The sequence below is a fragment of the Furipterus horrens genome, unplaced genomic scaffold (assembly GCF_987537825.1).
Source record: "Furipterus horrens unplaced genomic scaffold, mFurHor1.1.pri manual_scaffold_13, whole genome shotgun sequence".
NCBI classification, from domain to species: Eukaryota; Metazoa; Chordata; class Mammalia; order Chiroptera; family Furipteridae; genus Furipterus; species Furipterus horrens.
Genome location: NW_028327183.1, coordinates 57653560 through 57676270, shown reverse-complemented (window position 1 = coordinate 57676270; position 22711 = coordinate 57653560). Strand labels below are relative to the sequence as shown.

General features: G+C 43.2%; 1 protein-coding gene across 9 annotated transcripts in view; it reads right to left on the bottom strand.

Moving 5' to 3' along the window:
* Positions 1-474: 474 nt before the first annotated feature.
* The window catches only part of ZNF582 (zinc finger protein 582), a 22598-nt gene continuing 361 nt past the window's right edge, over positions 475-22711 (bottom strand). For 2 of the 9 annotated variants that reach the window (XR_016507881.1, XR_016507883.1), the window contains exons 2-8: positions 21189-21275; positions 20538-20664; positions 20186-20281; positions 15172-16373; positions 13367-13628; positions 12690-12815; positions 5193-6232 (exon numbers count right to left, since the gene is read on the bottom strand). Coding sequence is in view for 2 of the 9 variants with exons in the window: in XM_090261275.1 (XP_090117401.1) it covers positions 13464-13628; positions 15172-16373; positions 20186-20281; positions 20538-20664; positions 21189-21197 (1599 nt within the window). In the remaining 7 variants the exon portion in view is untranslated. Of the gene's footprint in view, positions 615-5191; positions 6233-7862; positions 7922-12689; positions 12816-12852; positions 13629-14865; positions 16374-20185; positions 20282-20537; positions 20665-21171; positions 21276-21538; positions 22280-22711 lie in introns of those variants that run through there. The other 7 variants (XR_016507884.1, XR_016507880.1, XR_016507882.1 and 4 more) reach the window with 7 other exon arrangements.

The window sequence follows — 22711 nt, the reverse complement described above, 5'->3', positions numbered from 1 at the left end:
GATTTTCGTTCTGGGCTAAGTTTTCCGATACTAAGAACACCGACTGGAAACCCTGTGTTTAATCAATTCTTTGACTATAGCCTATTTTTCACCTGTAAAATGGGAATATTATTATTAGTGCTCGGAGGCAGTGAATGAGGGGACGTCTTTGGGACCTGACTGCCAGGATGGTACCCTGTTCTGTCCATTACCAGAGTGGAAATGGTGCCTGGTATTATCGGACTCATACTCCTTCACTGGAAGTTGAATCAAATAAGGGAAAGAAGAAGAAAAAAAAAAACCTTTCAGGAGATCCAGCAGAGAAAAAAATACATAAAATTCCATACCCGCTTAGATCTTATTTTCAAGTGGATGGAGACAAACCACCAATGAATGAGAAAAATAAATAGTCGAATGGTGAAAAGGGCTATGGAGAAATATAAAGCAGAGAAGAGGAATACAGAGTAGAGAAAATTAGAATGTTTATTGTCTAAAAATGAGCAAAGGAGTCAAAAAGAAGAGAATGGAAGTCATCGAGAATCCCAGAGCTTGGGGCTGCTGCTAACACCATTAACATTTTTGGCTTGTAGCTTGATACATATTTTTCTTTCACATCCAGGTTGAGATTTCTATGCCTAAACAAATAATTTAGAAAAATGAATTATACAGTATCTGATTTTGAAACTTTTTTTTCTCTGTTGTATCTATCTCAGGACCATCTTTTTCTATCATGAAGCACTTTAACTCAATTTTAAAGGATTATAATGTAAAAATTATTGATTGCCACAAGCGATTTAATACACAGCTATTGTTGGGCTCAAAATCCTGAATACTGAGCAAATTCTTAACCTGCTTCCTTATTTCATGTCTTAGCCAACTTACCCTCCTGTTCATGCAGTGTGGGTGCCTGGTAAGTAATTATTCATTTCTGGGGTCAGATTTGTGAGGTGTATGAACTACAGAGGATTGCATACTGTTGTTATTGGAAAGCTACAGAAAGCGTTGGGATTCGAAAAGTTACATTTTCCTATCCCAACTTCTTGTTCTACCCTGCAGAGTCCCTAGCACCCTCCACAGAAATGTAACATTAAAGAAAAAATCTGGGCCAATTTTCCTGCAGATAACAGATATAAACCACAGGCCAGGTCCCCAGCTGGGGATGTACAACAGGCAACCGATCAGATCGACGTCTCTCTCACATATTGAAATTTCTCTTCCTCTCTCTCTTACTTCCCTTCTCTCTGAAAATAAATAATTAAATCTTTTTTTTTTTTAAAGGAAAAAGGACTCATGAACATGGACAACAATGTGGTAATTGCTGAGGGGAGGGGGTATAAGAGGACTAAATGGTAATGGAAAAATACAATAAAGTTTAAATTAAAAGAAAAATAAATTAAGTGAACTTGATTCTATATGCAATGAGAAAACAGCACAATCTACCGTAAGTTCCATTAACATGCTTCGTAATTGTCATTGTACTGTCTGGTATGACATTCTATACTTATTTACTTGTGTGTATCGTCTAACTCCCTTGCTAAACACGTGTGCTCCGTGGGAATAGTTCTGTTAGTTTTATGTTTACAACAGTTCGTGGTACAAAATAGGTAACAATAGATGTGGAATGGATGAATTTTAAAAAATGCGCGTGTTCTAGCCTGACCTGTAAATGCCCACCAAAGATCGGAGGAGATTATCCTATTCTGAGATTTCCTCAGGGAGAAAAGATACTTTTCCCCTCTCAGGTGATCTAATGAAAAACACTATGAAATCGCCCACAGGAAAGAAAAAGAAAGAAGAGCATTAGGTGAAAACACCTTTGCGGAGTCCTCGGAGGCTGTTTCGCAGTGCGGCAGCGCCACCGTGTGGCCAGGAACACCGACTACAACAGCTCTGTACCCTGGAAGCTGAGACTTTCCTGGTGGAGCCCCCATTATTCTCCCTCCTCCTGATACCCCGATTGAGGGGCAAGACAACTTAGACTGAATAATTAGAGAGCAGGGGACCCAAAAGGCTTAGCTGGTCAAATTAAAATGCCATTCAGGGGTGGCAGCTACGGTTTCAGGAAAATTTTACCCCTTTCTCTACCCCCTAAAGAGACAGTATCCTAATGGGGCTTTTTTAAGGTCCCCCTTAGATGCCTGGACCAGATTCATTGATGTTTCGGCTCAGGTGGAAGCTTATGGTCTCTGCCGACGGAGGCAGCTGTGCAGACCCACGCGGTTTGGAGCAGGTGGCAGCACAGGCGGAACGGAATGGCATCAGCTGCAGACAACACTCGAACGACCAGACCTTACAAAACGCTAAGACTGGCAGAGAAATGGCCCAGCAGGAGACATAAGAAGGGAGCTCCGAGTTTATTAGAATAAAAGCCACACTGGGCCCTGGCTGTGTGGCTCAGCAGATTAAGTGCCAGACTGTGAACTAAAGGTAGCTGGTTTGATTCCCAGTCAGGGCACATGCCGGGGCTAGGGCCAGGTATCTCCTGCCCATCGATGTCTCTCTCCCTCTCTTTTCTCCCTTCCTTCCCCCCTCTCAAAAAGTAAATAAAATCTTTTTTAAAAATGTCACAGTGGTTGTCTAACAGAGGGAGAAATACAAAACTAAGCATACGACCTTTAAAATAATACTGTGATATTAGGTAAGGCCGCCCCCCACTAAGAACCAGAAAACCTATTTTATATAAAACAAGAGTTCTTTATCATTCAGCCGTAACAAAAAATAAAATCGTATGATTTGTGACAACATGGATATGGTGCAAAGTAAAATCAGTCAGTCAGAGGAAGGCAAATGCCATATGACTTCACTTATATGTGGAAACTAAAGAAAATAAATGAGCAAACAAAACAGAAACAGACTCAGAGATACAGAGAACAACTGGTGACTTCCCGATGGGAGGGGGTTTGGGGGACTCGGTGAAAAAGGCTAAGGGGTTAGGAAGTGCAGGTTGCCAGGTATAAAAATAGTGACCAGGATGTAAAGTCCAGCACAGGGAATATAGTCCATAATATGGTAATAACTATGTATGGTGTCAGGTGGGCACTGGAATTATTGGGGGGGGGGTCACTTTGTAAGTTATATAAATGCCTCATCTCTATGTTGTACACCTGAAACTAATATAATATTGTATATCAAGTCTAATTGTTTACTCTTAGTTTGTTCAAATTGTATAGCTAAAATTTCTGTTGCCATCGTGATTAATATTTAAATATAAAAATTTGTATCTTTACAAAATTCACTACCACGCATCTGAGGGATGAATCCACCAACATGTATATGCCAAGTGCAGGGACAGTAGAGTTCATTTTGGGGGAAGTGTCTGAACTGGGTTCACCAGGCAATGAGGTGAGGGATGGCTTTCCCAGGTGACCGGAACCCCATTCTCAGAGAGACAGAGTCACACAGTGCGGCATTACTGGAGGTTTTACAAGTAAGAAGGGAGCCCTGGTTGAGTGGCTTAGTTTGTTGGAATGCCCTGCTGTTCACCAAAAGGTTGTAGGTTCGATCCCAGGTGACAGCACATACAAGAAGCAACCAATGAATTAGTGCAACAAAAATCTCTCTCTCTCTCTCTCTCATTAATAAATAATTTTGCTCTTGCTGGTGTGGGTCCGCGGATTGAGCGCTGGCCTGTGAACCAAAGTGTCACTGGTTTGATTCCCAGTCAGGGCACAAGCCTGAGCTGTGGGCCAGGTCCCCAGCTGGGGGCACACGAGAAGCAACCACACATTCATGTTTCTCTCCCTCTCTTTCTCCTCCCTTCCCCTCCCTCTCTATATAAACTTTAAAAATATTAAAGATCAATCAATCAATAATTTTTTAAAAACCCATGGGAAGATCTTACATATCACAACATGAAAGAAAAACCAGCTACTACATAATACCCAGATGTGATCCCAAATGTAGGTTGGAATTACCTGACCATGGTTCACCTGAATTTTCTCTGACACTTCCTACAGTTGTTGTATTTTAAAGATCTCATCACCGTTTCTACCACCTATAAACAAGAATCGAGAGAAGGCCAACTGACAGGAGGGAATGTCTCTGGGGACAAATAGAAGGGGTATCAAGGTATACGTCAAGGATAAATATTCCCATACTGAATTTCCATTAAATGCGTATATAAAAAGCATTTAATGGGGATCATCTGGTAGGTTATCAGCTGGGAGGAGGAAGGGGGAGAAATGGGGAAAAGGTGCAGGGATTAAGAAGCATAATTGGTTGGTACAAAACAGACAGGGGGAAGTTAAGAATAATATGGGAAAGGGTGAAGCCAAAGAACTTATATGCATGACCCATGGACATGAACTAATGGGGGGTGGGATTGCTGGAGGGGAGGGGGGCACTGGGCAGAGGGGAGCAAAGGGGAAAAAAATTGGGACTACTGAAACATAATAAAATATACTTTTTAAAAAAGCATTTAAAAAATGCTCATGCTGGTCTAGAGAAGAAGAGATACTCCTGAACTCACCAACCGAGCTAAGATGGGGAACATTACCAGTACCTTAAAATTCACAGTGTATCCTTGAAGTACCATTTCCTTCTTAACCCATCAGCACCTCAGGTGATCCGTTTACAAAGTGACCCTACAATTCTCTGGGTTTTTGTTGCTGTTTTACACCTATAAATGTAATCCTAAACGAAATGTTCAGATGATTCTAAGGTGTGGTGAATAGTTATTTTTAGGTTTCACATTTGAATTCTACATATGCGAAGGCATTCTTCACCACAAGGATCAAGTGATTTTTCAATATTTTTCTCTTTAAGCAGCCTAAACTCTGGAAGAATAACCAACCTTAAACAGGTATATTCTTCCAAATTCTCAACAAATCATCTAATTAAAAAATGTATCTTAATGATTATCTTACTGGTTTAAAATTTTACATTTTGAAGAGGAAAATAAAATGTGTTAATTTTCTAGAAATTACAATTTTTTAAATTTAAATTTAGAAAATTTCACAACATGTAGAAAAGTGTGGCACTCATAGATACCTGGCACATTTTGTAATTCAGGAGCTTGAGGACATTTGCATATTTAGGCTTCAGTTTGTGTATTGAGATTACACTAAACTTGCAAATGTGTATCATCAATATTCTCTGTACATTTACAGTTTGGTAAATCTTTATTCTTAACTGATAATAGTGGATAAAAAAAAAAAAAAACTCAGTTGTAGTCCCTATAAAATTTGCCCTTTGATAATCTTTAGTCAATCCTGGGAATTTGGCTTTTCCATTTTAGGAAGCGAAGTTCATCTAAAATTTGAAATTTATTGGCAACAAAAATGTAATGTGTTTAATCTCATTTTTAAATGTTCTTTATATGTGCTATTACAACCTCCTCCTTTTTAATTAAGCTCCATAGCAGGGGTCCCCAACCCCTGGCATCGCTCCAGCTCCTGTCGTGTCTGCGCCCCCACTTCCACAAAGCCTGGTCCCTGGTGCCCAAAAGGCAAAAGGTTGGGGACTGCTGCCCTCTAGTACTTCAATGAAATCTGCTAAATGTTTATATTATCCTTTTAAAGAAAAGGCTTCGAGGTGGCTAAGATCTACTTTTCAGTTTAAACATAATGCATTTTTCCTTTAATTCTGTTTATTGCAAAGTTATGTTCATTTTCTGGCTTCTCAAGAGGTCTCTGGTTCACTTATTATTTCCAGTGGTATGGACTTCTGGTCTATAAATACAACAGCATTGAAACTTGGAGCTTTGTTGAGTGCAGAAAACTGGCCACCCCTGGCAGGTGTTCTGCTCTGCTGATCTCATTTAGGTCATAGTGTTCTCGTTTTACTGAAGCAGGACATACCAGATAAAAGTACTTTGTTAATACCTAATTCATGACATCTTCACCTGAGTTAACAGCCCTGTGTGTATGACCTGTTACAGACTTCTCCGCACCTTCCTCACCTTTCTTGAGAGTTAAATGTTTAACACTTGTTTTAAATGTCAAGGGTTTTATACACTATTTTCTGATGCGTAATAACTGATAAATTCTGAATGCTTCTTTTTTTACTCACAGTATGTTCTTCAATATGAGTTTTCCTTAAATTAAAGAATATCTATATGAGCCCTGACCAGTGTGGCTCAGTTGGTTGGGCGTCGTCCGCCAAGGCGAAGGATGGCTGGTTCGGTTCCTAGTAGGGGCACGTGCCTGGGCTGTGGGTTCAGTCCCCGGTTGGGGCAAGTATGAGAGGCAACTGGCCGATGCTTCTTTCTCACATCGGTGTTTCTCTCTCTCTCTCCTCCTCCCTTTGTCTTTCTCTAAAAGTAAATAAAATCTTTTTAAAAAATCAGTATACCTGAAACTAATACAAAATCATATTTAATGTCAACTGTACTTGAAACATCACATTAAAACAAAAGTAAAAAATCAGGATGAAAGTTCTTTACTTACATCTCACATACGTGATATTCACAGGATCACTTTTTCTTGTGCCTTCTTTTTCGTCCATTAGGGTGACTTTCCAAAATTTCTCCACTTATATGGTTTCTTGCTAGGATACACTTTCCAATAATTAATGACTGACAAACAGGGTAGAGAAGTTTTTCTACATTATCGTATTAATATGGTGTTTAGTGGTGAGTGTTATGATGAATTTGCCAGTGAGTGTAACATAAGATGAGCCAAACAGCATTTTTGCACTTGAAGAGGTTATTGCTTATAAATTACTTGATGTTCCTTGATGGACAGGACCAATAGTCTTTCCTTCCCTTATTGACGGGGGTTTTCTGTAGCATGAACTCATTAACATCGAGGAAGCTGACAGTGCCTGAAGGTCCTCCCATGTTTCTTGCAAACATTAAGACGGACTTTCTGCCCCGGCTGGGTGGCTCAGTCGGTTGGAGTGTCATCTTGTACACCAATAGGTTGTGGGCTCAGTTCTTGGTCAGGGCACACACCTAGGCTACAGGTTCGACCCCAGGTTGGGGCACATACAGGAAGCAGCCAATCAATGTTTCTCTCTCACATTGCTGTCTCTCTCTCCCTTCTCTCTAAATCAACAGCCCTATCTTTAGGTGAGGATTAAAATAAATAAATTGCTGAACACTCTTAATTTATATTAAAAAAAGAATGAGTTTTCTGATGTCACGTAGATCGTGAACACTGTCCAAAGTCATTCCCACAATCCACATTGATAAGGTTTCTCACCGGCATTTGTTTCTCTGATATTGAGGAAGATGTGAACAATGATGACGGCCTTTCCACATTCTCTGCATGTACAGGGTTTCTCCCCAGTGTGAATTCTTTGATGCTGGATAAGCTGTGAGGTAACCCGAGGGGCTACCCCCCATTCCTCACATTCATAGGGCTTCTCACCAGTATGAGTCTTCTGATGTTCAACAATAACAGTGTCAAGTGACTAAAACCTCTTCCACATGGAGCACATTGAAATGGTTCCCACCAGTACGGATCCTCTGCATTTGAGGAAGATATGAGAGGTGACCGAAGACCCTTTCATGGCCATTACATGGACATGGCTTCTCATTAGGATGGATTCTTGGATGTTAAGTTATGTGGTCCCTCAGAAGGCCTTTCCAAAATCCTTAAATTCCCGGGACTTTTCTCCAGTATGAATTCTCTGATATTGAATAATTATTGATATGGCTTTTCTACATCTGTTTTATTTTTCTCCTAAGAAAATAATCTGTCCTGGTCAGGTGCTCCGTTGGTTACAGCATTGTCCCAATAGGCCAAGGTTATGGGTTTGATCCCTGGTCAGGGTAGATACAAGAATCGACCAATGAATGCATAGATAAGTGGAACAACAGATCAATGTCTCTGTTTCTCTCTCAAATCAATAAATAAAAAGTTTTAAAAATTGTAAAAAAAAACCTGATCGCAGGGCTATTTTGAGGAATTATGATTACTGGCATAACAAGAAGAATGAGGGAGGCCTAGAGGTTGACTTACACTTGGAGAATCAAAGCCAGGGAGGTGGTCTTCTGTTGCTGTAACAAACAGAAGGGAAAAAAGGATAGGAATTGTTACTGCATACATTTTTTTACATCTTCAAGTTTTTAAATTATATTTTATTGATTATGCTATTACAGTTGTCCTGATAGTTCCCCCTTTGTCCCCTCCACCCAGGAACCCCTCCGCCACTCCCTCAGGCAATCCCCACACCATTGTTCATGTCCATGGATCATGTGTATAATTTCTTTGGCTACTCCATTTCCTATACTGTACTTTACATCCCCATGGCTATTCCATAACTACCTATTTGTGCTTCTTAATCCCCTCACCTCTTCACCCGTTCCTCCCACTCGCCTCCCATCTGGCAACCATAAAATTGTTCTCCATATCCATGATTCTGTTTCTGTGCTTCTTGTTTACTTAGTTTGGTTTTAGATTCAATTGTTGATTGATATGTATTTTTTGACATTTTATTGTTCATAGTTTTAATCTTGTTTTTTTAAATAAGTCCCTTTAACATATCATATAATAATGGTTTGGTGATGATGAACTCTTTTAGTTTTTTGTCTGGGAAGCTCTTTTTATTTTTAAAAATATTTTTTAAATTTATTTTTAGAGAGAGAAAGGGAGAAAGAGGAGAGAAACATCAATGTGTGGGTGCCTCTCGCATGCCCCCAACTGGGGACCTGGCCTGCAACCCAGGCATGAGCCCTGACTGGGAATCGAACCAGTGACCTTCTGGTTTACAGGCCAGCACTCAATCCACTGGGCCACACCAGTCAGGTCTGGGAAGCTCTTTATCTGCTCTTCGATTCTAAATGATAGCTTTGCTGGGCAGAGGAATCTTGGCTGCAGGTCCCTCCTTTTCATGACTTTGATTATTTCTTGCTAATCCCACCCAGCCTGCAAAGTTTCTTTTGAGAAATCACCTGACAGTCTTATGGGAACTCCCCATAACTTCTCTTTTCTCTTGCTGCTTTTAAGTCTCTTTATCTTTAACCTTTGGCATTTTAATTATGAGGTATGGTGAAGTGAGCCTCTTTGCATCCATCCTGTTTGGGACTCCCTGTGCTTCCTGGACATGCATGTCTATTTCCTTCACCAAATTAGGGAATTCTTCTTTCACTATTTTTTCAAATAATTTCTAATTTCTTGTTTTCTCTTCTTGTTCTGGTACCCCTATGATGAGAATGTTGGACCACTTGAAGTTGAAGAGGCTGCTTCTACTATCCTCGTTTTTTGGAGTCCTCTTTCTTGTTGTTCTGATTGGTTGTTTTTTTGCTTCCTTATGTTCCAAATCATTGATTTGGTTCTTGGCTTCATCCACTCTACTGTTGCTTCCCTGTAAATTGTTCTTCATTTCAATTAGTGTCTCTTTCATTTCTTCCTTAATCTTTTTTATGCTGCTGAGGTCCTCACTAAGTTCCTTGAGCATCCTAACCAGTGTTTTGAACTCTGCATCTGATAGATTGCTTATCCCCATTCTGTTTAGCTCTTTTTCTGGAGTTTTGATCTGTTCTTTCATTTCAGCCATAGTTTTTTTGTCTCCTTGTTTTGGCAGCCTCCCTGTGTTTGTTTCTGTGTATTAAGTAGAGCTGCTTTGACTCCCTGTCTTCTTAGTGTGGCCTCATGTAGTAGATGTCCTGTAGGGTCCAGTGGCACAGCCTCCCCTGTCACCTAAGCTGGGTATTCAAAGTGCACCCTTTGTGTGGGCTGAGTACATCCTCCTCTTGTAGTTGAGCCTTGGTTGCTGTTGGCAGTTCAATGGGAGGGATTTACCCAGGCCAGTCAGCTGCAAAAATTGGCTGTGACCACTGAACACCAACCTCCACCATCTGTGGAGGATCAGCTGTGCAGGGGTAGAGTGATGGTGCTCTGACGTGGTCTGTCCACTGGGTGTGCTGGCTCCGGAGTTTACCAGGTGGTGCAGGTCAAGGTCAGGCCTGTGTTTTACCCGGGGCAACCCTACCTGAGCTATAAAGCGATCTGAGATGGCTACTACTTCCACTGGGCTTGGAGATTCCCAGGTGAAGCCAAGCTGTGAATCTAAGCTGGGTGCTGCTAGTGCCAGGCCTGGGGCTCACTGAGGCCAGATGTTGCTTGTTCGAAAGGATTTAGGAAGTTGTGAAGTGTGAGCCAAGACCAGCCATTCACATGGAAAATCAGTTTGGATGGGCCCGTAAGTTGGATCGGGAAGAGTCTCTGAGGATCTCCAAGGTGGGTCATACAGTGTTAGCCAGGCTGATGGGAGCTCAGATATGGTACCAGCTTGCCAGGCTGTTGTGGGAGGGCTCAGAAGAGGGACAATGGCCTCTGCCTGTCTCGATGGAAGACACTTCAGTTCTTCCCTGTGTGCCGCTGGTGCCTTTCAAGCTGCTTCCCCAGTGCTGGAGCTCAGAGGAAGTGAGCCTTCCCACTGCCTCGTCCTCTGACTCCTCAGGTTCTAGCTGGAGGGGGCAGGGTATGGGAAAGTTTAGGGGGCAATGCAAGAGGAGAGCATCTTCTGCCAAGGTGGGTTGCCTCCAATTTTTAAAAGGGGATGCCCTGTACAAATGAGGAAGACTGAGACCCCGAAGAACAATCACAGGCAGGAGACAAGGTTTGAGGTGATTGCACCTGCTGGCTATCCTAATTGCCTGGGCAAATCCGTGTGTGGGTTCTTTAAGAGGAGTTACTTAGGGCTCCAGCAACTTCTTCCACTGACTGAATCCCCATTGGTTTTTTCCAGCCAGAAGTCATGGGGACTTAACCTTCCTGGCTCTGGAACCCTGGGCTGGGGGCCTGGTGTGTGGCTGGGACGCCTTGCTCCTGAGATATCCCTCCCAAATTTTTATCCAGTTGCATCAGCTTGTTCCGCATCTGTGCCCCTCCTACCAGTCTGGATGGATATGGTTTAGGTCTAATTCCATAGTTATCAGGCTTCTTTTCAACTCAAATTCTGATGGTTCTGAGTGATGGTTGTTCATATTTTAGTTGTAATTTTGATGTGGTTGTGCGAAGAGGCGAGTCATGTCTGCCTATGCTGCCATCTTGACCAGAAGACCTTCAAGGTTTTTGATCATGAGGGTATACTGTTTATTCAAAATATTAAAGTTTTTAAATAGAAATAAGAAAAACAATTGAGAAGTACTAAAGAAACAATATTTAGAAAAAAAAATTCCTTGGGCTTAAAGAAAATAAAAAGGCGTAAGACTGTCTAAACATATCCAGCTTAAGTTCCTAGATTCTGAGGACAGGAAGAAACTTGAAAAAAAAAATTTTTTTTAATGTATTGATTTGAAAGAGAGAGATGGAGAAAGAGAAACATCGATTTGTTGTTCCACTCACTTATGCATTCATTGGTTGAGTCTTGTATGTGGCTTGACCGGGGATTGAACCAGCAACCTTGGCGTATCAGGACAATTCCCTAACCAGATAAGTTCCTGACTAGGACAACCTGGGCTGTTTTTAGTCACTAAGACATGAGACAAATACATCTACATAAGCTAAGAGAATCAGATCAGCCTTTGGTTCCTCTTCTAGAAGGCCATAATTCAATAAAGGAACATCCATGGATTATTGAGAAAAAAACTATAATCTGAGAATGTTCTACCAACCAAAAATATAATTTGCAAGGATATAAGAAACTTCTTTTGACATGTAAAGATTCTGAGAATACCAGCTACATACCATTTGTTGAGACAAATATACTCAATAAAATAGTGTGACCAAATATCATTTGATATAAAATTATTCCCCAAGATCAGGAAAACAATGAAAGGAAACAATGGCCAGCAATAAGTGTGACTCAGTTTAGATTTAAATGGAAATCCTGAGTGGGTCTGGCAGTAAGTAATGTAAGCATCAAATAAATGAAATAGAAGCAAAAGTAACAGCTTTAGACTAAAACTTTCACTAGGTTAGGGAAGGTATAAAAAGAGAAAACAAGGGTCATGTCTCTTCTTGGAGGAGAGGGACAAAGAAAATCAATTGTGGATGAGAAAATAGAACAGTGCTCTCACCCTGACCAAATAATGACTAAGAACGGGAAGATCAGCCTGACTGGTGTGGCTCAGTGGATTGGGCGTCATCCTGCAAACCAAAAGGTCGCTGGTTTGATTTCTGGACAAGGCTCATGCCTGGGTTTCAGGCCAGGTCCCTGGTTGGGACACATACAAGAGGCAACTGATTGATGTTTCCCTCCCTGTCTCCCTCCCTTTCTCTCTAAAAATAAATAAGTAAAATCTAAAAAATAAAATAATAATCATAATCATAATAATGGGGAAATCACCACCACCTTAAGCACAGTGGGAAGTTCCAATTTAGCAAGAGAAAAAGGAAATAATAAGCCAACATATGAAAAGACCAAGATAATATCAATGGTTTGCACAATGCAAAATAAAAGGAATAAAGTATTATTAGCACACTAAATAAAAATATGAATTTTCCTATAGAAAAATTCAGAGTTTAAATTTTAAAAAATCAGCTGTGTGATTACAAAAAAAAAAAAAAAAAAAGAATTAACATGTCAGGGTGGAAAATAAAAGGATGGACAAAAACCAAAAACATACCAGCAGGTAAACAAAGATAAATCAGTATCAGTGTTACACAGGATGAATATAAAATACAAAGAAGATTATACTAGGTTAAGATTGGTATTTTTTTTAATCCTCACTTGAGGACAACCTATTGATTTTAGAGGGGAAGGAAAAGAGAGGGAGAGAAACACTGATGTGAGAAACATACTGGCTGCCTGTCCTATGCACTCCAACTGGGACCAAACCCGAAACCCAGGCTTGTGCCCTGACTGAGAATCAAACCCACCTTTTGGTGCATGAGACGACATTCCAACCAAATGAGTCACACGGGCCAGGGCAGCAAACTTCTTATCTTCAGGGCCGGACGGCAAACATAGGCTTCATGGCCAGTCTTCCTCACAGCCACTCAGCTCTGCCAGGTGTAAACAACAAATAAATAAGCATAGCTGTTCCAATAAAACTTTATTTATGAAACATGCAGCAGGCCAGATGTGGTCTGTTGATCACTACCCCTGGCACAATAGGATTTATATAATAATAAAAGGTATGATTCATAAATAGGGCTTAAGTCATATTCAAACAACATAAATAAAAAGGAATCTCTGGGCATTCATGATCTTGGCCCAGGAAGTTCCATTTTAAGAAATTCTGATCCAATATATCAAATAATATAAGACATGGAATATTTTATCATTTAAATCCACAGGCTTAAATAGAATCTTGTATCCAAACAGGCAGACAAGAATATATAGTCTTTTTCAGTGTTAGGGAACATCTACAAAATCAATCCTGTACTTAGCCACAAAGAGAAAATCAAATTTTTAAAAGTAGGTATTAATTTCCAGGCCACATTTACCAATCATAATAAAATTTGAAGTATTATAATTTAGGATGCTTATGGCTGCAAGTTTACAAGATATCCAACTAAAATTAACTTTAGCAATAAAGGTTTATTTTTCTTACATAACAAGGCATCAAAGAAAGTTTCAGAACTGGTTTCTAGATCAGCTTGTTTTTTCTTTGTTCCAAAATGGCTGCAGCAGCCCCAGACATCACATTCTCATAGGAAAATGTCCAGGAGCAGAAAATGAAAGGAAGTCTTCCTAATGTATCTGTCTCTTCTGGAGGAGGAAAATCCTTCCCGGAAGCCCAGCAGGTCCCTGGAACCCAGGGGTCTTCCTGAGCTGCAAAGGAGGCTGAAAGTAGCTTCTGACAGCTTCAGAGTCTAACACAAGACAGAGATGCTGCCATTAAGAAGGGGAATTGGGCCCTGGCTGGTGTGGCTCAGTGGCTTGAGCACCGGCCTGTGAACCAGAGGGTCACAGGTTCAATTCCCAGTTAGTGCACATGCCTGGGTTGCCAGCCAGGTCCCTGGTTGGGGACACGCAAGAGGCAACCCTTCTCTCCCTTTCTCCCTCCCTTCCCCGCTCTCTAAAAATAAATTAAAATCTAAAAAAAAAACAAAAGGCATCTTTAAAAAAAAAAAAAAAGAAGGGGAATTGGGTATGGCTGCTAGGTAACAACCGGCCCCTTCTCTTTGCAATAGGGGTTACAAAAGATAACCCACAGCAATCAAACAACATGAAAATTAAGAAGCCATCTGCTAAATTTAGTTTACTCTTGGGTCAGAAATAAATGAAAACTGAGATTGTTGTAAGATAACCACTTCCTACTTCGTTATTTTGTATGAACTCATTCTTTCATCATCTGGATGTTTGGTGTTCTCTTTTATGGCTTCTTGAATAGTATCATACATTTAGAATATCTGAGTATAATCTTACAGGTTTTCATGTTTCACGTGCATTTAAAGGTGATAAAAATTCCTGAGTGGCATTAGCCACATCTCATACTTGTTCAAGTGTGAAAAACTTTGTCATTCTTCAATTGATTTGAGAGAAATTTGAACTTTTTTGTTCCCCTCATGTATGCACTTACTGGTTGAGTCTTATACGTGCTTTGACCAGGGATTTATCCCTCACTCTTGGCGTATCAGGATGATGCTCCAACCAACTGAGCTACCTGGCCAGGGTCTCTGATTGTCATTCTTTCCTTTCCCATTTACGGTAACTGCATGATTTAGTTCCTTATTAACTCAAAAGTAATTTGGCTGTTCTGTTTATCTTTCGAGTTTACAAGAAAATGAAAACCTCTGGCTATTGTTAAAATTATTACATGGGGGTTAGAAAAGGTGAATTAAAAAGGAAAGGTGTTGGAGCCCTGGCTGGTGTGGCTCTGTGAATTGAGTGCTGACCTGTGAACTCAAAGGTCACCAGTTCTATTCCTAGTCAGGGCACGTTCCTGGGTTGTGGGCCAAGTCCCCAGCTGGGGGGCTTGAGACAGGCAACCGATTGATGTCTCTCTCCCACATCGATGTTTCTTTTTCTCCCTTCCTTCCCCTCTCTCTAAAAAACATAAATAAAATCTTAAAAGTAAAAAAAAAAAAAATAAAAGTGTTAAGAGACTATTTTTTTTCAACCTTTCCTTGTTTCGTTGACAATCATGGTATCTAAAGAATTTACATCCATAAAATCTTTCTTCAGCATGACCTTTATGACTCGTCAGAAACGACAGCTCTGGAGGAAGGCATTCTGACCCGCGTTAATTCTTCAAGTCTCTCCCCGCGATGAAAGGACAAAGCTGCAATTAGCCTAAGCCAATGGGCTCTCCCCACTGCGTCCATTCATGTGGTTGCTGGCTAACATAAGTTCTCTGATGATCAACAAGGGGTAAGTGCTGATGGAAGGCTTTTCTACATTTATGATATTCACCTGTGTTTCCCTGCTCTGCATTCTCTGATGCTGAACAGCAGCTGGATCACAATGGAAAGTCCTCTGCTCTTCCTCATAGTCACAGGGCTTTTCCTCAGTATGAATGAGCTGATGTTGAACCAGCTGGGAGCAGTGGCTGAAGGCCTTCCCACACTCCTTACACTTGTAGGGTTTCTCCCCTGTATGAATTCTATAATGCACAGTCAGATGCGAGACCCGTTTGAAAGCCCTACTGCACACCTTACACTGGTAGGGTTTCTCTCCTGTGTGAATTCTCTGGTGCTGCTTAAGTTGTGAGCTCACCCGAAAGGCCTTCCCGCAGGCCTTACATTCATAGGGCTTCTCACCAGTGTGAATTCTCTGATGTCGAATAAGGGTTGAGCCCTGATTGAAGGCCTTCCCACAGTCCTTACATTCATAGAGCTTCTTGCCAGTGTGAATAGTCTGATGTTGGATTAACTGAGACCGATGACTAAAGGTCTTCCCACATTCCTTGCAGGTGTAGGGCTTCTCACCCGTATGGATTCTATAATGTACTTTAAGATGTGAGATCCGATTGAAGGCCTTCCCACACTCTTTGCATTGATAGGGTTTCTCCCCAGTATGAATTCTTTGATGTTCGATCAATTGGGAGCTCCGACTGAAGGCCTTGGCACAATCCTTACATTCATAGGGTTTCTCTCCAGTATGGACTCTCTGGTGTTGTATGAAATTTGAACCCGAATTGAAGGCCTTCCCACATTCTTTACACTCATACGGTTTCTTACCAGAATGAATATTCTCATGTTGAACTAGTCGTGAGCCATATTTAAAGGCCTTCCCACACTCCTTACATCTATAGGGTTTCTCATTAGCGTGGATTCCTTGATGGTTAATAAGAAAGGCCCGTGGCCAGAAGTCTTCTCTGCAATTATTATATGCATAGGGTTTGTCTCCAGGATGGATTTTCTGATAAAAAGTAAGTGACGCTTGTGGGTTGAAAGTGGGAATTTCTTCAGGATTGATTATCATTTGACTCAAATGTCCTTCTGGACTCCCCTGCTGTCTGTCACACGGGCTCCTGCATTTCCAGTCGTCCTGGAAACTCAAGCACTCGAGACCACAACTTGTAAGGCTTTCTGTTCTCTTGCACTGGGTCGAGGGCACGTCACAAACGGGCTGCTTCGGAGGTAAGACCTGAGTAGTGTACCTGGACTCCAAGACTGAAAAACAACAAAGAACAAGAATGTGTTACATTTTTCCTTTTCCAGAAAACGAACTCATATAGTAAAAACTGAAAAGTTCAGACTCAAGTTAATACCTATGGCTCCCGAGTGTGGTGATGAAGGAGGAGGTTGTAAGAGCCATTCCTGGAAATGTGGTGGTGGTGATGTGTATACATTTGCCCATACTAATCAAAATATCACACTTTAAATGCACGCATTATGTTGAATATAAATGATAATCTCAATAAAGTGGATTTTAAAAAATGACGGCAAGGGTGGCCGGATACTCATCTGGCCAGAGGAGCACAGTGGTGTATCTCTTTGCTGGGACTGTGGTGCTATGTGGGGACTTATAGTCACATGTCCCCTGGAAGTTGTAATGACCCGGCGACAGTCTGCTGCTGGAATGCTTTCTATTTCTGACCTTCTACTGAACACCAAGGCTGGAGCTGGTGTCAATAGTACCCATCTCTCCTGGTCCTTTACATTGCCAAAAGGTGACCTTGGAGAAAGGAGGGCCTGCTTCCTTGTTCAGAGGGTCAGACCCAAATTTAATGGGTCTGGCATCTTCCAGAATATTCTTTGCTACTCACTCATACTGCAAGGAGAAGATGAATGGTGTATTGGATCCTGATTCTATCTGGTACATGATTTCAGCTGGGGCAGCCTATGTTACTACAATCATAGAAACCCACCCCACTTGGCTAATAAAGAAGCAGTTACACCAAGGAACTACCTGGCAGGGGGAGCAAATGGGTGCTCTTGAAGGTGCTCATAAAGGGTATCAGATAGTCCTGGCTGGGTTACTCAGTTGGTTAGAGTGTCATCCCAGCATCAAGGTAGTGGGTTCAATCCCCAGTCAGGGCACATACAAAAATCAACCAATGAATGAGTGAATAGATGAAACAATAAATCAACGTTTATCTCTCTATCCCCCTTCCTCTCTCTAAAAATCAATAAATTTAAAAGGCAGACATGTAGACCAATGGAACAAAATAGAGCCCAGAAATAAGCCCTCACGCATGTGGTCAGATGATCCTTGACAAGGTGCCAAGACCACGCCATGAAGAAAGAACAGCACCGCTTTTCCACAAACGGCGCCGAGGAAAGCAGACAGCCACAGGCCAGAGAATGAAGCAGGACCCTCGCCTCCCAACACACACAGACATTACCACGAGATGGACTGGAGACTGAACCAAAGAACCCAAACTATAAAGCTCCTAGAGAAAACACAGAGGGGCGCTTTAAGACACTGCATTTGGCACTACTTGCTTGGATATGGCACCACACGCAGAAACAGACAACAGGACTGTATCACACGTAAAAAACAACGGGGCATCCAAGGAAACAACAGAGGGAAAATGCAACCCACAGAACAGAAGAAAATATCTGCAAATCATACCTCTGACAGCAGGTGAACATCCAGACTATATAAAGAACTCCTACAACTCAACAACAGAACAACTCATCCTAATTTAAAAAATGTGCAAACGACTTGCATATACATTTTCCCAAAGAAGACATACAGCCAACAAGCGTATGAAAGGATGCTCAGCATCACCAGTCACTACACAAATGCGCGTCACAACTATGAGATACTGCTGCACAGCCAGGGGCATGGCCACTATTAAAAACAAGAGCAAGAACGAAAATAACTGGTGTTGACAGGATGTGGAGAAACCGGAGCCCTTATGCACTGCTGGGAAAATGGTGCGGGACTGTGGGAAGCCGCACGCAATTTCCTGACAAAACTAAATCACAGAGCGACCATATAACCCAGTAATTCCGCCTCTGGGCATTTAGCCCGAAGAACTGAGAGGGAAATCTCGAAGTGATATCTGCACCCCAGTGTTCACTGCAACATTATTCGAAGTAGCCAAGAGGCGGAAGCAGCCCGAAAGTCTGTTAACAGACGAATGGGTTAAGATGATGGTGTATGCACACAGCCTTAAAATGGAAGGAAACCCTATCACATGCTGCGACGTGGATAAACTGTAAGGAGATTACGGGGGGAAAAGAAGTCAGTCACAAAAGGCCACATACTGTACGATTCCATTCATGCAAAACATCCACAGTGAGCAAATCTATACAAAGAGAAAGCAGATTCGTGGTTGTCAGGAGCTGGGGGTGGGGAAAAGGAGAATGAGGAGTGCCTGCTCAACGGGTACAGGGTTTCCTTTTGGGGAGCCTCTCAATACCACTCTTCACTTCTGACACTTCGGGTCACCAAATGTTTGTTGGTTTCCCCTCACACCAAGCAATTCTCCAGTTCCCTGGTGTCCTAGAAAGTTAAAGTCAACTCTGACACTTCCCACAAGAGCGTCAGACCCCACAGGAGAAGGGCTCGGTCCACAGGACTGCCTCTTCCCCCCATTTCTGTGCGAAGAACCCACCACACCTGGGAGGCTTAGTTCTTCGCCCCCCACTTGAAATTCTCGTACAATACATTGTATGTTGTGAAAACTATTTATGGATGTTTTTGGTGTCATGTCACATTATGACTTTGGTTTTCAATCAGGGAAGATGTTACCCCTCCTGGGACACTTGGCAACATCTGGAGACGTTTTCGGAGGTCACAGCTGAGGGGAGGGATCGGCTGGCCCATAGTGAGTAGAGGCCAGCGAGGCTGCTCACCATCCCACAGTGCAAAGGATGGCCCCCCGTGGTACAGAACAGTCCCGCCTGAAATGTCAACCCTGCTGAAATTGAGATATGCCCCATCCTGGGAAGGAGCACCCTGTGCAGAGGGGACACCAAGGACAAAAGCCAAGGCAAGAACCTATCAGCCGTGTCAAAGCTGGGGTGCAAACTACCACAGCAGAGGCAAGGCGCCGCGACACAGACCACATGGCCCGCCAGCCTCAAACAGCTGCTGTCTGGCCCTTGAAAGAAAACAAGAGGCTTGTGCAGCTGGAACCAAATGAGAGATGGGGAGAGTGGCAGCAGATAAAGTCAGAGGGGAAGAGGCCACAGAGCGACACAGGCTGACAGAACTGTCCGTGACAATGAAAACGTCTCATCCTGCACGGCCCATACAGCAGCCTCTAGCCACGCACGGCCACTGCGCGTCCGAAATGTGGCCCTGCTACCAAAACGTAGGACAGGGAAAAGCAGCCTTGTCAGGGCGGGTCAAAGACTCCTTTTGGGACTTGTTCCCTTCAGGGCGCCTGGCGAGCACCCCGGCGGCCATGCTCTGCAAACAGTGGGATGTAAGTCGCTGGACTGTGAGAAAGATGCAGAGGGGACAGAAACCACTGGTGTTCTGACAACTCTCTGCGATGACAGATGTCCTGTACCTGCGGCGTCCAATACAGCGGCCACGAGCCAGAAAGTGTCTAGTGAGCATTTGAAACATGGCGGTTGCGGCTGAGGAGCTGAAGTTTTAAAGGTATTTCATGGTAATTAATCTAAATTTTAATGACCACACAGTGGCGCCATCCTGGACAGCCCCGGTACGGACGGGGTCTAGCGTGGTAACGGAGAAGGTCCTGGGGAGTGGGAATAAGCAGGAAGGAAGACGCCCAAGTCTGAGCCTGACGCCTAAAGAAGGGGAGATCCACCAGGAAAGGCTGTAGGTGGTTTAACGAGGCAGGTGACGACAGAGGTAGTGAGCAACCAAATATACAAATGCTTCAGGAAGGAGACCACGTTTGTCAAATGCCACTGACAAGCCGCAGAAGACACTGACGAGGACCCGACCTCTGAATTCAGTGACTTGGAGGAAAAACTTCCATCCAGCCTGCTTCCTCGCTGACCAGTTGGATGGTTGTCTGCGGGGGCTTCCCTCCCCCCGCACCTGCCTCACTCACCTGGGCACAGGCCTCCGGTCACTGCCTCCTCCACTCTCCATGGCTCCTTGCCTTGCTCCAAAAAGGAGATCACATCGGGTTTGGAAACGGCAAGATCTGGATGTGAGAAAGAACGTGACATCCAGTTATGCTGTGGGGCCCAGAATTTGGATCCAGGGCCTGGTTATCAAGAACGAGAGGCTGTTGCAGAAAGGGACAGGGGAAGATGTGACAGTCACCTGAGGGCAGGGCACAATGCAGCTTTAGCCCACGGAGCTGCCCTTGAACCACTCAGAGGATACTCCAAAACTGACAGGGAAGGAACAGCTATGTCCCATGGTAACCTGCAAACTCCCAGGCCAGGTGCCCTTACCCAGTGAGAGCAGGTTGCTGTAGGTCTCCAACATGACGTCTCTGTACAGGTCCCTCTGAGCAGGCGCCAGCTGCTCCCATTCTTCTTGGGAGAAGACTACGGCCACATCCCTGAACAGGTCTGACCCCTGCAACGACAAGCAGGTGTGTTACATGTGTACATCATGGAAACATCTCTTGGTGGGATGAGAGGCACTGAAGGCCTCTTTATGAACGGGATGTCCTGGTGGGAAAGAAGGGGGGGCCAGAGGCCTCCGCGGTGAGCGGATGGCAGGAGAACAAGGATGTGAGTCAGAAGTTCTTGAACATCCCTTTTTACTATAAACCAAAGCTCTGGTACACAGGTCTGGGATGAAAATTAAAATCCAGCTAATTGGAGCTTTCCCAGTTGTGACTTACTCTGTCCTTGGCATATACTAAATTCTCCATGTAACACCTAGAATTTCTACTTTTATGGAATTAAAAAAAAAAAAAACCCAAACGAACAACTTCTGATAGAGGGCAATGGAGGCAATGGGAGAAGATAGTGGCTGTCTGGTCCTTTTACTCCTGAAAATGGGAAGCTCTGACAATCAGATTCTTGGATGGAGACCAGGTGGGAAGGAAGCTTCAGGATAAGGAAAGCGAGTATTTACATGATCTTAAAACTCACGATGGACATGACTTTCAGAATTTCATGGGCTGATGGGGCCTCCTCCTGACTCCTCTCTGGGGGAAGAGCAGTCCTGAGATGGCAGAGCTGGGAGAGAAAACAGCAAACGTCAGAGACCAGGCTTGCCTCGCACCCCTTCGCACCCACGATTCCAAGTCCCCGCCCCCTTAAAGCCCCACCTACCAACAAGTTCGAGGGAGTTGGGACAAACTGACCCTCAAGCAATTTTAAGAAACCCAGTGTTAGCTGCTTTAAGGACAAAGGGAGCCACGGGCCTTTCCCATTTCTCCTAAATATCCAGAGAATTCCACCTTGTCACTGATGGAGATCTGAAATGGGGATGCTCCAACCTGGTCCAGTGACAGACCACATGGTGTCCCACAGCAGAGGAAGGCTGTCCTTGCCCTGGCCAGGTAGCTCAGTTGGTTAGCGCATCATCCCAATACGCCAAGGTTGATCCCCGGTCAGGGTACATACAAGAATCAACCAATGAACGCATAAATGGAACAACAAATCGATGTTTCGCTGTCTCTCTTTCTCAAATCAGCTTCTTAAAAAAGTTAAAAGGAACAGAAAAAAGTAAAAAAGAAAAGAAGGCTGTCCTCAGGCCAGAGGAAGAGAGCGCCTGCCTGACCTGAACCAACCCAGCCAAGAACAAAGTTTGCCCAGAACCTGAGCATTCAACTCTCACGCCCACAATGTAACCCCTTCAGAAGCCTCCCAGGCACTTTCCTCAACTTCCAAACTCACAGAGAGCCCCCCACAGCCCTACGGAAGGCCGGGTGGACACCGCTTGGTGAACCCCGCCTTGAGTCAACAGATGGGGTGCGGCTGCAGGGGGCCAATCAGACGGAGCAGGTCCGTGAAAAGAGGCCACCGCACAAAGAAAACGGTGTGTGAAGCTGCGCGTACAAAATATCTGCTGGGAGACAGAACCAGAAATTAGTCCCTAAAGGCCCACAGGTGGGCGAACGGGTGAATCACTGTGGCCCAGCCAAACGACCGAAGTCAAATGACAATGAATGACAATCAGAACTGGACCCTTTGTACATCAGGACATTCAGGAAAAGAAAGACCTCCCCCCACACACATTAAAAAAAAAAAAAAGGAAAACACGCCCTAAAAAAATTGGAATAGAGAACGTCCAAGTGTTAAAAAGCGATGTCATTAAACCACCTTTTGAGCTGTTTATGAAGAAGTTTGGGCATTATATATCTATATTTACAAGTATTTACCTGTAAGCAAGGTATAAATGATAATCATAAATGTGCCTTGATCCCGTGTAACGTTTTTCTTCCTACATGACCAGTTTCAGCGTTATCTGTAACGCTTTACGACAGGAGAGCCCCAGGATTTCCTCAACCCTCTCCCCACTGTTGGGCACAGATTTTGAACAAAATCACCTCAAATGTTCCCAAATACAAGTCTTTGCTTCTAAACCTTTCGGGGTCTTTTGTGAATCTCACGGAACAAGACTTCGCCCCAGATTTTTTTTTTTTTTTTTGAAGGTACCCGTAAGACGG